The 17818-nt window shown below is 42.3% G+C and overlaps 1 protein-coding gene across 1 annotated transcript in view; it reads left to right on the top strand.

The window, feature by feature from the left end:
• The first annotated feature begins 157 nt into the window (after positions 1-157).
• Positions 158-17818, top strand: part of KIAA1328 — a 171235-nt gene continuing 153574 nt past the window's right edge. Inside the window, exons 1-4 of the mRNA XM_084504086.1 lie at positions 158-223; positions 3521-3556; positions 5301-5440; positions 10319-10413. Coding sequence (XP_084360212.1) covers positions 172-223; positions 3521-3556; positions 5301-5440; positions 10319-10413 — 323 coding nt within the window. The 5' untranslated portion in view covers positions 158-171. The remainder of the gene's footprint in view (positions 224-3520; positions 3557-5300; positions 5441-10318; positions 10414-17818) is intronic.

The raw sequence follows: 17818 nt of genomic DNA, 5'->3' as shown, positions 1-17818 counted from the left end.
CGTGGCCTCATGGGAGCGGTAGTTCAGGAGCCGCGCCGCCCCGCTGGTGGCGCGCTCCGGCGGGACTACCCCTCCCAGAATGCCCCTCTCTTCCGCCCGCCGGCCGCGCCAATGGGCGGCGAGCGCCGGGGGGGCGGCGGGGGGCAGGCTGGGAGTGGCGGTTGTTTCAAGATGGCGGAGGTGGCCGCCGGGCCGGGCGGGGACGTGTACTGGAGCCGGGACGGTATCCTTCCGCCGGCAGCGGGATCCCTCCGCGGGGCGGGGGGCGCGGGGCCGGGGGGGCCGCCGTGAGGAGGAGGAGGGGGGGGGGGCTGTGAGCCGGGGGCTCTGCGCGCTGCGAGCCGCGTGTGGGGACCCCAAAGCTCGGTGTAAGGGCGTTAAAGGGGGCTGTGGCGAGCTGCGGGCGGTCTGTGCCGCCCCGTGCCCGGTGACAGGGCGAGGGGGAGTGGGTAAAGTTGCGCCAGGGCTGTGTGAGGGTGGATGCTGGGGAAAACTTCGTTACCGAGGGGCTGTGAGGCGCTGGGACGGGCTGCCCAGGGAGGCGGTGGAGTCCCCGTCCCTGGGGGGCTGTAAAAGGCGCTGAGATGTTGGGGCTCGGGGGTGTGGAGCTGGGTTTGGGTCCCTCAGCCAGGGCTGGCTGCAGGGGCAGGGCTGCCGGGGTTGTGGCAGATCGCACCCCGAAACAGCGCCCAGGCGGGACGGGCTGACCTGCCCTGGGCTGCGCAGGGGCACGCTGCCATAAATCCTGGTACGCTTCACACTCACACTTCTTAAACAAAAACAAAACAAAACAAAGCAAACACACATCAGCTTTCTCTGCCCTGGGACAGGGTGAAGGCTGGTGGCCACGCACCAGGTTTGTTGCTGCAGCAGCGTTACCCCAAGGCGGTTGCTGTGACCCCGTGTCTTTAGTCCCGTCAGCGAGCCCCCAGGGCTGCCTCCGTCCCCAAATGCGGCCTCTTGACCCCGGCGGCGGAGCAGTGCCCCCACGCACCGAGATGCTGCGAGGGACGAGGATCTTGCTGGCAACCGTCTCTGCTTCGCGTGCTTCTGCGAGGAGGTAGCGCTGCCTCCAATCCTGGCAAAGTTTGAATGCCCCGAAACACATCCCAAGAACAAAAGATAGTGGATGCTTTCAAAGGAGAGAGAGGGTTGAGTTTGAATTGAACTGATGATACTGGTCTAGTAGCTTAGAAAAACTGAGCTCCTCTATAATTGCTAAATGCTTACAGCATAGCAAGGCAGCCTGCAGCCTGCTGTGCTGTTGTGTGTCTGGCTTGCGGTGGGGGGACCGTGAGCACCATGAGATGATCAGTTTCTGCGATGCCCGTGGTGACTGCTGTTGCCTTGAGCATTACCAGGGGTGTTAGTAGGTTTATAACGTGTACGGTCAGCCCTTGAGGAGTCTTGAGAGGCGCGTGGCAGTGAGTTAACGTTAAATGGCTGGTGCTGGTGCTGTCCCCAGTCTGACTGCGAGACGGGGATGTTGGACTTGTTTGTGAATCAGCTCCTGAGTCACTGCAGCCTTCAGCCCAGATGATTAAGGAGGACTGATCTCACTCTGGTTTGTCCTGATACACGAGGCAGCAAACCTTCACGGGAGGGTGGTCCTGATAGCATAGGGGAGAAACAGCATCAGCTTTGTGTAGTCCCACTACCAGGCATCTACCCTCAGCAGGGCCAACGAAGGAGGCAAGCTTCAAAAGCCAAATGTTGTTTAGGCAAATCTGTTTTATTTCCTACAGCCATGTGTTGACACAGATTAACCATATGCCAGCTGAGAAAGCAATTGCCTATGCTGAGGTTCGTTGTTTCTGGTAGCAGTAAGAGTGGAAGGTCTTTTCGGTATCCCGCAGGCTGCTGTCATAGCTTTGCTGACACAGCTGTTTGGGCTGGGCTGTCATCCAGACTGGGGCTTGATCGACCTTGGTGCTTTTTGGGAAGAGGGGGCACGATGCTTTACTTCTAGAATTGATTCAGTTTCTTCACCTGGTTCATGGCATGACCCCAGACTGTGTTGTGACAGCTAGAGACAGCAGGCAGCAGCTTACAGGTGAGGACAAAAGTGCTGTCAGTGTTTGTAGAGAGATGAATGACAGCAGTACCAGGGGAAGCTCTTCTCCAACTGGTCTAAGACTGTTGAGTGGTAATTGTTTGTAAGTGCTAATGTGGATCAGAAAGATTACAAGTGATTCTTGCTTGTGATTACAAGCCCTTCCAGTGTGCCAAGTATCACTTGTGCGAGGGATAGTGAGGATTGATGGAACTGAAGTTGCTGTCCAGAGATAAAAGCTTCTGGACTGTTGCTAATTTTTCTCTGCAGTGAGGTAACTTACTAAACTAGGTTTCTGAGATGGCACTACCAAAATCAAATTTTAGTTAAAGCGGGAGTTTTGAGAGAGAGTTGGTACAGGTTAGCTGAAAGATTTTCACAGTTTAACTCTACTGTGTGGAGACAACTGTGCAAAGCCTTATACACATTTATCTGTAAACAGTACAGAACTTAAGTAACTGAGCTAATAGGCCAAATTTTTAAGGCTGAGGAAAGTACTATTAATGAAATGTTAGTGGAGGAGGCTGTGCTTTTGCTTTTCACTTTGTCATAAAGTTGGTAACTTATGTGGGAATAAAAAAATCTGTACTTTCAGCTAACTGAAGGTGTCACTTTAAGGAAGGTGCTGTAGTCTACACCCTTCCCTGAATTGTGTGAATTGTGCTGAGTCCTATTCTTGGGGACTTCTGGGAGGCAAGGTTGGAAGTTCAGGGACTTCTAACATAACAGAAGTAACGTTGTGCCTGGTCCTTTGTCATTTTTTGAGTGTTTTCTGCAGTCACGTAATTCAGTAGTTAAAGTGCTAGATTGTTTCAAAGTTCTTGAGATAACTTACCAACAAAAATGGTTTCAGACCAACTTTTGATCTTGCTGAAGAAGACAAGTCCTCAGGCTTTCAGCTGGCACTTGTCATGTGATGGTCAGGTGGCAATGACCAACTTCCTTTGAAAGCTTCAGTCTTCATCCTCATTTACATTTCCTAGACTGTGCCATACAAAACGTAGTATTTCATCATAGCGTGATTATGTGCTGTTCTGGAAGTTTGTATTCCCTACATATCAGGGGGTTCCTTACATAAAGATAACCCACTCTTGATTTAAATAAATATTATTACTTCATTATCTTAGTAATTGCCCTTACAACTGGGACTGGTCCCTGGGTTCTTTTGTGAAGGTGACCTGTCAGATAATCTTAACTGGCTAAAAGTCAATGCACTTTTTACAAAAAGTAACACTTTTTGTTGTAGCAATCTGTGTTTTTTTTTTTTTTTTTTTTTTGCTTCCTAGTCAAGTCTTTCCTGCTTCCAGTTCTGCCAAAGTGTTGCCAATCTGTTTTCTTATCAACAGCCTGTTAAGATTAAGGGCAAAATACTTATTTTTATAGTTGTGTTTAAAGGGCCAAGCTCTTTGTTTTGTGTTTGTTCCCTTTATCTTTTGTGTTTATTTCCTTTAACAAAGCTACGTGCAGTTTCTGATGAAGAACAGCCAATGGTGTATGTTTCAGGTATGAACTTCTAATAGCCATAAACAAAGCTGTTTTTTCATGTGATTGCTAAACTGTGCAGTGTTTTTTCAGCTATGTGATTTGTGTACGTAAGTGTTTAAGGTACAGAGTCATCACAAGTACTTTAACTTGTAATGGGACATACAGGATTATAGCACGGGATTTATGCCCTGCTGCTTAGATAATAATGTGGTATCGTATGAACAGTTTCAGGGGAGTTGTTTCTATTGCAGGTACAGCATAGTTTTATTCAGCCTGTAAGGTAAGCTGAATTTTTAGTGTGGTTTCCAGGGAATGTTGAAGCATTTGAGATTCTGAGGTCGTTTGTAAGTTCTGAAGAGAACGGTTAAAATAAAGATTCACTGTGTACAGAAAAAATGAAATTGTTTTGTAATCAGTTCTCTTAATCTTGATTTACTGAGCGCGTACTTGTGTACATCCCTGGGGACATAATGAGTGTTAGCCTCCCTTCTTCAGAATTTTCTAATTATTGTCAAACATAAGGACAACTTTTACAGTGACACCATGTCCTGAAAATATGGCTGCAGATGATTAACTCAAGTAAAATTGTGTATATGTACAGCATGCGTTCAGCCGTTAAGCAGTTATAAACTTTTAGGAACCCTTATTCTCCACCTTTGGAGTAGCATGGTTACCCTTACAAAACAAAACAAAACAAAAACACCCTACAGGGCAAGCAGCTCTATTAAAAAATCTTTGTGTGTGTTTAGTTGCTGGTATAATTCAAGCTGAGCGATATTAGGTTATTAATCATTGTGTCCTAGAAAAAAAGCAGGGATCCAAAATGCTGGAAATGATTCACTCTGTGTAACATTTTTCCACTTCTCTTCCACTCCTGTGTTTATGAGGAGAATGTCAGGAACATTTTCCCTTGTGTCCGAGCGCAGAGATTTTAAAGTCTGTAATTTAGTTCTTTCACTTGAATTGCTGACACACTTCTAAAGTTCATTCCCCAGAGGAGTATAGTCTGTGGTATAAATACAGTGTTTGATTTTTTTTGGTCAAAATTTCTGCACCTCTGAACGGTCAAGACTTGATCTTTCATGCAGTACCAAGAAGCTGCTGGTTTTCATCTGACCTTGGGAGGTTTTAGTGTCAGTGTTAGTGTTGACACTTTATACTTGCACCGCGAGGATTTGCACTGCTCTCATGTTTTTACCTGCGGTAGGGGTGAACTAATTCCAATTACGGCAGGAAGCTTTTTACAGGAGGTCTGTGGAGCGTGCACTGCGGTGTAACCTTACTCATATGTGTGGTCCTGACAGGAATGGTTAGTCTGAGCAATCAGCAGCTTGGCGTTATAACAGGAAAAAAAATGGCTTATTGTGTGAGTCGTACTTCTAACAATGTTACTTCTGTTTGGTTCCTATTTGTATTTGAGTGTCAAAACAGCAGCTCAGTTTTATGCTTTTCACCTTAAACGCTGCTTTTTGCATTGAACCTCAGTCAGAAGACAACATGCAGGTTTTAAAGTTTACTTCCATATTCATGTGTCTGAATGTTCAGTCTCATGCACCTCTTTTCTCCTGCTCATATTTCCATTTTAACAAAATTTAGTATGGGGAGAGAGTCTGGGGGGAACTGCAGACACCTGAAGTTCTCTTTCTTTTCAAAAAGAGCTGCTAAGCCAAGAATGAATTTGCGGAAGGCCTGTTGCAGGAGGCACAAAAAGGTTCCCGTTGGACTTCATAATCTGTGTGTTTTACTTGTCTTTCATCTACAGGAGCGTCTACAAAAGGAAATTTAAGAACAAGGTATTTGCCAAAGAGTCAAAAAAGTGAAACTAAGCCAAAGGTGCCTGTAGCTGTTGCTTCTGTTTCCATGGATCCTGTTAGAAGCACAGGAGATCTGACAGGGCAGCAGGTCAGTAAAGGCATTTTTTTCTTGCTTTGAAGAGTGCACATAGTGGAAAAATGTTGGTAAAATCTGAAAATCTTTAGATAGAAAACTTCTAACACTATTGCTCCTGCAAATTCTTAACTTTTTTTCCATTTACGTGGCGACTTGCTGGCAGAAATTAATTTTCCCCTGAGATAGCTTGCTAACTTAAGGAGAACAAAAGCTCAATGTGCTAATTTACATAAGTGGTTTGCAACCAGGGCCATGTGAAATGTCTTATATACCTCTGTGTGTGTGTGTGTGTGTGTGTAGAGAGAGAAAGAGGCTTAGAATAGCTCCTAATCGGTGCATTAGTTGCCAAACACACAAGCAGTGTTTCAGTCTATTCCATTTCTTTGGTCTAGTCTTATCATTTAGCACATGCAAAATTCTTTTTGGAGGCCTTTTTGACGTGTCTGCTGACATAACAAGGTAAAATCACTTTCCAATTTTGATAGTGAAAGTTAAAATGCATCTGAGTAATGGGAGTAGCTTTGCCAGTTGATACTATCTTTGGCTGTGCTTCAGTGTGTTATCTGGCCTATTCCTGTGGCACTAAGTGACCCTTTTAGAGTTTATTGTGTTAGAAGTTTCAGAGCAGTGGGGTTTCCCTTGGAAGGCTATTTAGTGTTCTGACAGGTGTTGTGATGTTCCAAAATCTGTTGAGAGATGGCATTTCTCTGACACGATTTGGGTAGTATATTGACTGTGAGAGCCATTTAAATACTGTTGACTCTTGCCTAGCAGTCATCTGGGGCACCTCAGTAAGCTATTAGGATTTGTTATATTTGTACTTGCTGGCAGTGTCTAAAACTTTTCATAGAATCCCAGGATGGTTGGGGTTGGAAGGGACCTTACAGGCCACCTAATTCCACCCCCCTGCCATGGGCAAGGACACCTCCCCCCAGCCCAGGCTGCCCAAAGCCCCATCCAACCTGGCCTTGGGCACTGCCAGGGATGGGGCAGCCACAGCTCCTCTGGGCAGCCTGGGACAGGGCCTCACTGCCCGCTGAGTAAAGAATTCCTTCCTAACATCTAATCTAAATCTCCCCTCTCTTAGTTTAAAGCCATTCCCCCTTGTTTTATCACCCCACCCCCTGACACAGAGTCTGCCCCAGCTGTCCTGCAGCCCCCTTTAGGCCCTGTCAGGCCGCAGTGAGGTCTCCTGGAGCCTTCCCTCCTCCAGGCCGAGCGCCCCCAGCTCCCTCAGCCTGTCCCCACAGCAGAGCTGCTCCAGCCCTCTGAGCATCCTCGGGGCCTCTGGATCTGCTCCTACAGCTCCATGTCCTTCTTGTGCTGGGGGCCCCAGAGCTGGGTGCAGGGCTCCAGGTGGGGTCTCACAAGAGCAGAGCAGAGGGGGACAATCCCCTCCCTACCCTGCTGCCCATGCTTTGTGGGTGCAGCCCAGGACACGGCTGGCTTGCTGGGCTGCAGACAGACATTGCTGGTTCACGTCCAGCTTCTTATCCCCGAGTTCTTCTCCTCAAGGCTGCTCTCAATCCATTTTCTTCCCAGCCTGTATTCATGCTTGGGATTGCCCTGACCCAGGTGTAGGACCTTGCACTTGGCCTTGTTGAATTTCATGAGGGTTTTCACAGGCCAACCTCTCAGCCTGCCCAGGTCCCTCTGGATGGCATCCCTTCCCTCCAGCACGCTGTCATGCCTGTATCTGGTTCACTGCTGTATTAAAATGCATTAAATCTCGTTCTGTGTCTGGGTTAAGATGTCCTCTCTGTCTTCTGTATGCTGTGTGCCTCACACGTATGTTCAAAACTCTATTGTGAAGATAGATCATGCTGTTCTCACTACTTTGACAGAGCCAGTGCTCTTTGAATCCATAAGCAGCTTTGTTGTCCACAGCATGAGACACTGATAACTAGTACTCATTTTTGAACCCCTCCTGGACTCCTCCCAGTCTATATCTCTTTTTATCAGTGCTTGCCTTTAGGAGGCTGGTACGTACCTCCACTTTGCAAACAATGTTGTACTTAAGTGACATGCAAAGAAATTTCACAGAAAGCCATCATTATGCAGAATTTTTATGTAGATGGGTCTCTTCATAAGCATCTGCAACCCCCCTGCCTCATAGATGCCTTCATGTCTCACTTCAAAATCTGTTGTGTTCTGTGTTGTTAGCATTACTTGTTTTCCATGTGAGAGTTGTAGGGGTAGATTTTTTTGTTGTTGTTCTTATATAATTCCTAATACACTACAACGTGATTTGAGACTCAGATGTGCTTTAACAACATTGACAATAAGATGGGCTTAAAGCTTTTACTGTTTTCTGTGTTTTTTGTTTTTTTTTTTTTTAAACTTTCTGTGTTTCTCTTGTCATGTCAAATCCTCATGGAAACTCTGTTCTTTCAAGATAAGCTCTGAATTGCTTGAAGCAAACAGAACCAAAACATTTTGCTTGTTACAGATGAGGAAGGTTTCATACCGTTTTTCACAAGGAGTCTTCATGACTAATTTTCCTCAAGGTGTGGCTAGGGATCTGCATGTCTGGGGAGAACTGATCGCTTTATTTTGATGTACTTTGTGCTGCTGTACTGGTAGGTAGCTCACCATTATTATTTACCAGAATCATCTGTTGAAAAGAATGGATTGAGTTTCTCCCTAGCATGAATCCTAGCAGAACTAGTTTCCTTTCTCTTCATTCAGATGGACTTGAGGACAACATAGTGGGTTGAGAGTTTGGGATAAGTCGTCAAAAAGGTCTTGTTAGCTCTGCAACTTTCCTGATAATTTCAATAAATCAATGGTTTACTGGTTATGATTAAAATTTCCTATCTTTCTGCTTCCTCTTTGAGAGATCTCATCTACTTCTTTCAGGCATGTTGTCATCTTCTAACATGTGGATTGTAAGGGAAGAAAATCTTCCATTTAGGTAGTGTGTTTTCCCTTGAAAATACTGGGTTATGAAACATTGGTTGTATAGAAAAGCATGTATAGAAAGGACAGAAATCTGGAAAAAGGTGACTGTTGTCTTGGACCCTGTCTCATTTGTCTTCTCCTTTTTATGGTAGAGCTGTTGCTGTGTCTAATTCCACAGTTTCATTTTGACAAGCGTTAAGGCAGATACAAGCTTGCCTTGAAGAATTTTTTCTGTGCCATTTATCCATACTTGTGGATAATACAAAAAAGCACTTAACTTTTCAGTTTTTACTGTTCATCCCATAAGTCTGTGTCTGACAGTATGTGCATGGGTTTGGGGTAGAGCTTGAGGTACCTTCTGTTAACATCTCCTTTACTAATGTAATAAAGCTTCTGACTTATTTTTTTGATTGAAAAATGTCTTTTTCTTTTGAAGAGGTTCCATCAGCTAGCTGCTAAAAAAGAGTAAAAATAATTTTCAGGCATTTTAGCATAGGAAATGGAAATCTTTCAACCATATGTTTAGTTGAAGTTAAATTCAGTTAAGTTAAAGACTTTCTCTATTTGTGTGACTGTAAATAGCATATGTTTGGGAAGGAAACTGTGAAATCAAATGCCCCCTTGAAAACCACTGAAATCTGATTTGCCTTGTGAAATTGTGTTGTTTTTTTTTTTTTTTTTTTTTCAAGGAAAACATACTGAAGTTAAAATAAGAGCATACTGCAGGGTCAGGTGGATGTAACCTGACTCTAAAATCATCACTTCTTTTGAAAACTTCATAGTCCTTTAATTGTTTCAAACCATTGTTCAAGAAGCAATTAGCTAAGAGTGGAAAGGCGCACTTCCTCTCTGCTGTGTGTAGATCAGCTGCTATTACTGCTAATGAGGGCAGATAAGCCCAGTGTTTGCTTTCTATGTTCAGAGGTTGTTCAGTGCTGTATTGTGCTAGCTCGGCCAAGCTGCACAGCATTTGGTAGCCTTCTTGTATCTCTTGTTGAGGACTGTATGTGCTTGCAAAGGTTTATAGTGTTTGTAGGCTTGTTAAAGTCTAAATTGAAATAAAAGTCAGATTAAGTGGAAATATTTAAACTTGTCAAAATCTTGGGCAGATTAGCATAGCTGTTATTACTGCAGTCATTTTGGGATTATTATTTTGTGCTTATTGCTAGCAATAAAGAACTGAGTCACTGATGGTAAATAAAAGCAATTTTGAACTAGGAATTGTTTCCCACTTGGAAACACCCAAAATAGGTAATAATAACAATAACCAGGCACTACAAAGAACTGTTGCAAATGCGAACAGCAATATGCCCTCTGGTGGACATTGGTAACAAATACTGCAGTTTTCAGTGTAATAAAGGAATGCATTAATAGAAGACCTGGAATATATTAAAGGTTCCTTTTTAGAATGGGTGGTAAATTGTGAAGGTAGCGTATTAGTGATTAAAAACAAATGATAATGATGTGCAAAGGACTGTGTACTTTTCAGTGTATTAAAAATTTGTTTGAGCTGAGGATTTACCTTCTACTAGCAGTATACTATATACCTTTTTTTTTTTGCTGTTTGTACGCTTTAGTCATAATGCTAAGGGCATTTTTTCTTACTCTGTATTTTAGGATCCCAATACAATAAAGTTTGAACCTGGTATTGTATGTCACTGCACTAGGTTTCCAAGTCATAAGTCTATTGCACTTTAACTTTAGTATGAATCAATGTGTAGTGTAGGTTTTGAAACTTCATTCAACGTGTTTATTATTGAAGCCAGTAGCTTGTATTTTACAAGTTACAAGTCTCTTAGAATTCTCCACAATTTTGGTAATTGGTTTCACTGAACTGTACTTACAGTTAAAAAATATGCATTTTATTTCCAGTTGGAATTTGTCTACCTTCAGTTTCTAATTATTAGGTCTTGAAATGCTTTTAATGTCTTATGAAATACTTGCTCTTCTTTAAAGATTACTTTCTAAAATGTGGCTTTCAATTTTCAGGTCACTAATGAAGGAGGAATGAAGAGTGCTTCTTTAAAGGATTTATGTCCTGAGGACAAGAGACGCATTGCAAACTTAATTAAAGAACTTGCCAGGTGAGAATAAGCATCACCTGAAAATGCATTATGTTTAAGGAGAGTCATTCCTATAATTAACATCAAGCAATGTAGAACTGCATTATGGAACTGAATATTTGCATAAGGTAATTTTTTTTTGCTGGAAAAGGTATGAAGAGTGAGGCAGCCTGATCAGTTTTTTCTTGCTTCTTGATCCTAAATCCCCTGAACATAATGAAAACAAGAGCCAAAGTTTTGTGACCTGCAGCAGTTCATCCATATAAGTATAGTCACAGGGCTAGATTTTGTTTGCTGCTTGTATCACATGCTTTTAAATAAATACATGTTGTCTTTTGGAAATAAGGAACTTTGTTGCTATGAGTCGTTGTAGTGTCATTTGTTAGGAGTAAGGTTTTACATGGAACTCTGTGTTAAAAGCAGATCGCTGGTCTTGTGGCTGAAACATGCTAATCTGCATTTACCTGTGTCTTCCTCTTAGAGCAACAGACTCCACTGCAATTTTAATTTACTTAGCCAAATTTAAGAAATTAAAGTAAAATAAAATCAAGTGTAGTGTAGTGTAGTAAAATCATGTTCCCCCTATTCTTCGAAGAGAGACTGAAACTATGAAAACTTCTCAACTTTAGCAAAAGGTTTTTCTGAGTTTCATTCCAGTGGTAGTTTCATTCATGAAGACAAATGATGTTAAAAATAAAGTTGGATTTGAGAGAGGAGATCTTTCTTCCCCCTCCACTCTGTGTCCCTTACTCTTCAGAGTTTCTGGAAATATGCTTCTTACACAATGCCTCTAAAACTGAGGAACACGTGGCAGGTTTTCTTACAGCACCAGAAGAGAAAACCTTGTGAGATGATCTTAGGTCCTTTAGGCTAAAAGTTAGTGTCCACACTGAGAACTTAAAGGCTAAGTTTTTTTCTAGAACAAAATGCAAGTTCTTAAGTATTAATGAAGTACTTTTGTCACAGATTTTATATGCGCAGTAATTGGTGAGCATTACAGCCTTTATTCTTTTTCTTTTTATGTAGGAAAATATGGGCAGAGAGATTAAGTTACCTGTTCAAGGTCACGCAATAAGTCTCTGGTGCAGCTAGGAATATTTTCTCTCTGATTATCCCCATCCAGTGGACCGTTTTGCCTGATAATAATTTGTACCAATATAGGTTTTCTTGCTATACAGTATTTTAGTAATTTCTGAAGTTCGTCATGCTTGCAACCCTATTTTATCCTACCTTGTGTTAGAAAATGTCTAGTTAAGGGTGTCATAAAGAGTAGATTGCTGGGAAGCCTGGTTACAAATTGTCAGCTGTTAGAGCTATTCGGACACTGTTGCCACTGTTGATATATAGAGGTATATTCTAATATTTAAAAAAGTCTTTTATTACATTGTTCCTCATAATACACTGCTCCCTAGAGAATACTAGTACACTAACTCATTTGAGCATGGGATTCTTCTTAAATCTCAGATGCTGTGATTTTTCCCTGAGGACAGTTTGATATTTCTGCCTGACATTTCTTCGAAGAAAAATAGAAGGTGCAGCAACATTAATTTTGAAAAGTAAAATTAGTGGAACACTATTATTTTATACTTAGTTCTCTTTTATTTTTAAACCTAATCATATTTTTATTGGATGTAATTAGAAGTCCGTTGCAGAGTAATAGGGAAGTTGAACTTTAATTCCGCTCACCTCGTCACTTTTTTAAAACTCTTCATAATTCTCATCTCGAGTCGTGGTAATGATGGAGGGTTTTTACACGCAGTAGGACATACTCTGTTATATCAGAGAAGACAAAGAACCAGCACAATGCTGAAAGTTTTCCAGGAAGACTGTCTTATAGTAAATAATTGGAATAATAAAGATCTCACTTGACCAGTGCTATAATTCACCATTCCTTGTTTTGCTACTATTTATGAACGAGAATGATGGTAGTTGGAACTGATTCCTGCATGCTTATTGCAGGATGGTGGGCAGAAATAGATTGGTACATAACTGCCTGCATGAGAGCAGGTGTATGGTGGCAAAATTCTGTCTGCATGGAAACCAGTGACAAAATATGATTAACTCCTGAGGCATTTCAACCAAGCTTTGCTTGAGCAGTTCAGAATTTCGGTCTCTTACTTGACTCTTGCAGCTGCTGAAGGGGAACTAATGTACTTTTCTTTCTCTTCATATTTTTTCTTCTCTTTGTCCAACTCTCATTCCCAATGCACTTTTGAACATTGGGAAGGTGTGTGCCCGTGTATCACCTAATATGCTGAAGTGTGGGGCTTTGTCTTGGTGTGAGTAAATTGTAATGCAGGCTTTATCTCTTCCTTTGAAAAATCCAGTTACTGTGCTCAACTCATGCTCTGCTGCTGGAGAGTCCAGTGGCTGACATCACATTAGCTGTTAGGGGCTTGACTGAATTTTGAGACAGGGTCCAGCAGAAGGACTCATCTGTATCCTCTCTAATCCTTCTTTCTAGTCTAAAAAAATCTAAGTTTTTGCTCTGTTGCCACCTATCAATCTAACCATTATTTTTCCTATGAACATACCCAATCTGTTTTCCTTCTTTCCATGAGTAGATAGTGACAGGACAAGGGGAAATGGCTTTAAACTAAGAGAGGGGAGATTTAGATTAGATGTTAGGAAGGAATTCTTTACTCAGCGGGCAGTGAGGCCCTGTCCCAGGCTGCCCAGAGGAGCTGTGGCTGCCCCATCCCTGGCAGTGCTCAAGGCCAGGCTGGATGGGGCTTTGGGCAGCCTGGGCTGGGGGGAGGTGTCCCTGCCCATGGCAGGGGGGTGGCACTGGGTGAGCTTTAAGGTCCTTTCCAACCCAAACCATTCTGTGGTCCATTCTATGATTAAGATGTAAAGAGAGGCAGACTGGGTCCAAACTTAAACGGCTGGAACATTGTAGTTTTTATTTTAATTGTGCCAGCAGATTCTGTTCACGTTGTTTTTGTAGGGGAAATTCTGAGCAGAATGAGTCATGCCCATGAATGCCAAAATGCTCTGTGACTAAATGGGAAATTCTTGAGTGTGACGAGCCATGATTTTCAAAAACAGCCAGCACGGCACTACCCTGTTTATAGCAAGGTGCTGCTGGCATGGTGGGGAAAGTGGCAGGCACAGTAACAGCAAATTTTAACTCTCCCTACAAGCAGAGGTCTTTTAAGAGGCAAATAAAAAGACTTTTCTCTCAGCTTTTGTTACTGCAGGCTACTCCTAAAGCAGTCATCAGGTTATGTAATGAAATGAGCAGTGACACAGTGAAGACACTCAAAGATTCCTGCCCTTGTACTCAGCGCTGATGTCAGGACACATTAGCCTCTTCCAAGAGGGAGCAGGGCAAGGCCCCTTGGGACCTAGCCCGTTGACTGTTGAGCATTACGGACTTGCTAAATGCCTTACTGAGAATGGTCACAAGGTGTCCTGGAGTGAAATGTTTTAAAAGTGGTAGGCAGATTTTAAGAGCTCTCAGCATTTGGCTGCGTGAAGAGGGTCATAACTTTGCAGGGAAAGTATGTGCGCGTGCTTGCAAGCATTCGCCTCGTTCCTAGCTGATACACAGCTGTCGTGTTGTGACTTTCGGGCTCCTCCTTTGACACGTGCATCACAAATAACTCTGCATGCACAGTTAAAAGTGCAGCTCAGACATGCAAATTTATTTTGAATGAATAGACTAAGATGCATAGAATAGTTCACTGAAGATATTTTTGTTCATAGTGTTGAGAATTTGTATCTAACTCCTCTGTTTATCTTACTTGAGGTAAGAATACTTGGGGAAAGCTGGCTCCCTGTTGTCTTTGCAAACATATCTTTGAAAGCAATTTAGGTAGAAAGGTATCCTAATGCCCTTATTCACACAGGGGAGGGAGTGATTGCCCTTTTCAAATGAGATACAAAATGAATTTTTTTGCTATCAGATGAGTGTCTTTCTGGCAAAGGCCAGTGGTGTGCCCAGAATGACTTGTATCTGGCAGCTAGAAAAACAGCTTTTAGACAGCCCTTTGTACCTCCTGGAGAAAATGCTTCCTCCTTCCTCTGTCACAGGAATCCCAAACTCTTTCTAGGGATCTGTCAGTGTGGGACACTAGTCTTGTCTACTAGCATTGCATTATGTGGACTTCTTGGTCTGATATGAAGAAGAAATTGACCAACTAAAATGGAAATTTTCCAACAAAAGGTGAAAATGGGAATCTAAATCTGTTAAGGATGTCAGCCCTCTTGGGCTGCCTGCTGTCATGGGTTTACCCATATTTATCTCGTATTTAACCAAATTGTTATCTGGCTTTAACTTCCACGTCAATATTTTTTTTTTAGTTTTTTTTTGTATGTGTTACTTTAAGAGACAATATTCTGCTGGAGTTCTCTTAATTAGTCAGGCAGTGAGACTGCAAATGAGATATCCCTAAGCTTGTATGGAAATTACTTCTTGTTGATAGGTAAAGCATGCCTAGAATTATTGCATCACCAATCACACTTACCTATTGTACTTAAAAAGTCATTTGCAGCTATAAATTCATGCTGTGAGATCTAGTTTTGTATTATTTTGCAAGCTGCATATCATAAAACTTATCCATTGTGCAGCAATTTCAATTATGGGATTGTTGGAGTTTTTTGGTTATTTTTTAATTTATACAGACTGCTTGTTACACTCAAGTAAAATGTATCAAATTTGTGAACAGTGCCCCTAGACAAAAACGCTGCCATTCTGTTTTCCCGCAGTGCTGTTCCTAAATGTCACCATTGCCCAGTTCTACTGAAGGCATGTTGTGATCAAGTCTGGCAATAAACTTCTTGGTTCATCTTTTTGGTGCACATCTTGCACTTGGAATACTGAATTGCATTGCCTTGGTCCCATGTGTGCTGGGCTTTGTGTGATGCCCTTACTTTGGTCCTTGCTCTGTTTTTTTGCTTGGAATGTAAAACTTGTGGTTTTCAGGAACAGTCACCAAAATACTTTAATCTTGGCCGGCTTGCTAGCGGACTAGAATCAAGCAAGAGTTCCTGAAAGGCAAATGTTCCCAGCAAGTATGTGACTGATCAGTGAGATCTGAGTGAACAGATCCCAGTACAGTCTGTGCTTTTCATTTATTTTGTCTTCTCTGTCTTGCTCAGCCAAAGTTCTCATTGCATTTGGATTTCTCTTGGTAAAAGCTCATTTTTCCTCACACTTTTATAAAGTACAAAATACTCTTTTTCATTTGCTTTATCAGCACTTCTCCCCCTCCCCTTCTACCCACCTCATTGTAGGCTCTTTCCGTCAAGAAGAGTCACTTCTGAATTTTGTCCCTAGCATGGCATTGATGTTAGCATTATCATGGCTCTTCCTTGCGCATGCCAATTTTCATTAAACAAATAAAACTTAGTGCTGATGACCCATACATTGGCTTCAAAAATTCTACCTGGAGAACATCAATCCTGTTTCATCAGTGGAATGAGTCTGTGTCATCAGCAAACTTGTTGCTAAGTTTCTTCCACCAAGACAGGCAGAACTACCAGCAGCAGTGGATTTGGGAGCACACTATGATTGGAACTGGTGAATTAGGAATTAACTGGAACCCTAAGGCTGATGTCCTAGGAGGGGTTTCTGTCGATATATCTGCATCGTGATTTCTTTTTTTCTACAGAGGCTCCTGTAAAATAAAATTAAGATCTTTATTTAGGTGCATCTGGAATTACATAAGCTTCAAAGTGTTGAATTTAAAACAAATCTTGAACAAAGTTTGTACATCCCATGCCACAAGTTAGTTGAATATAAATTGTATGCAAGGAAATATTGCAGGCGTTGAACATCAGGGATAGTTCTACTGATTTGTTGTCTTCCCTTTCAGCTGTCAGTCCTCTGTTTGCTGCTGCAGACAACGACAGTCAAGCTGAATACGAGTGTGTTGTCCAATGGAGCAGTTGTGCCCCTGTAGCTGGGGCACCTTTTTCCTTTTACTGCTGTTTTCTGACCACAAGCAGAAGAAAATCAGGCGAAAATCCTTCTTAGGAGTACTGTGAGCCTTCTTACGTTGCGGCTTGGCAGCAGTGAAGTCCTTCCTAGTTCTGCTAAAAATCATCTGTTCTTTACTGCCAGAAGGCAAGGAAATAAGGATATAAAAAAAAACCTTACTGAGCTATGTATAGGATGTGACATAAATCCAGCATAATCTGATGACATTCTTGTATTCCTTTTCTCCAACTTCCTTTTGCCACCTCCTGTGAGTAACTGTCTTCTATATCTTGCCTGCCCTTTATGGGCTGTCTCCTGCTTTGTGATACATAAACACATATTGCCACGTTTCTTCGAAGATCACTTACTGTTCTCAGTCATTTACTGCATAAGATATGTGGCACAGTATATTCATGTGTCTGGGAGTATGACAGCTTGCTGTGATCTGTGTTAAATACAAACACAGCACGTTAATGTGATGCAAACTGATACAAGCAGCAAATCACAGAATCCAGATATGGGTAAAACATGCTAGGTTTAGTCCAGTTCTCCTAGCACTTAGTTCGTTCTTTCTATATCTAATTCTTCTGTCCTGTTGTTTCACTTTAATACTCCTAGATGCAAGCATGGCCCAGTATTTGAGTTGTCCTGAACCGTCTGCTACTGCAGCATCACTTCTCTAGTTATTAAGCAAGTATCCCTCCTTATATAGTACCCTGGAGACAATACTTGTCCCCTCTTCTGATCTCTTTTTCACCAATTTTTGCTTCATTCCTGTCCTTCATCTATTTGATGCGTTCATTCAGTTTTTCTAATTGCAGGCTTTTATTCTCTGTTCTCTACTACTCTTTAGAGCATTTTAGGCATTGTTGCATCTTTTGCTGATTATAGTGCCAAGTAGGTCATATGTGCTCTAGTCACTTTACCTGATTGCTCTAGATTCAGAGAAAACAAACTGGTTGGGTTTAGATGGAAAAGGATGGGTCTGCAGCATGTAGCATATGTACCATACCTGTAACTGCATCGAGGAGCAAGGATGTGTGGCTGATAGCTTTCAGAAGCTTGTTGCCTGCTCATCTGCAGGAGCACATGGGCTTTGGGAGCGGATCCACAGTTCGTACAGCTGTTTGAGGGGAGGGAAGGCAGCCTAGGAATGGCTTGATGAACACTGCTAGAGCATAGGGTTGTAAGATAAGGCCATGGGCATGTGAATAATGGAATATTTTGATGCTAAATCCATGTCTTTTTGTGTAATTTAGAAACTATAACACTAACAGCTTATTCCTAGCTTTCAAACTGTCCTACCTCATGAAATCTGTTTATATACTATGTATTATTTTTCAGTCTTGATGTTTGTAGACAAAAGGTGCAAGTTTCAATGTTACCAATTATTTTACAGCTTCGTGTTGTCTGTTTGAGCTGTTGTGGTCAGTCTTAGTTTGGCTGTAGGTCAGTCTTAGAGCTGGGGATCGCTGTCTGTCTGTAGCTCACCCCATAGTGGTA

This window comes from Aythya ferina (genome assembly GCF_964211825.1).
Source record: "Aythya ferina genome assembly, chromosome: Z".
Lineage (NCBI taxonomy): Eukaryota > Metazoa > Chordata > Aves > Anseriformes > Anatidae > Aythya > Aythya ferina.
The sequence above is the reverse complement of the archived record's forward strand: the minus strand, read 5'-3'. Positions and strand labels throughout refer to the sequence as shown.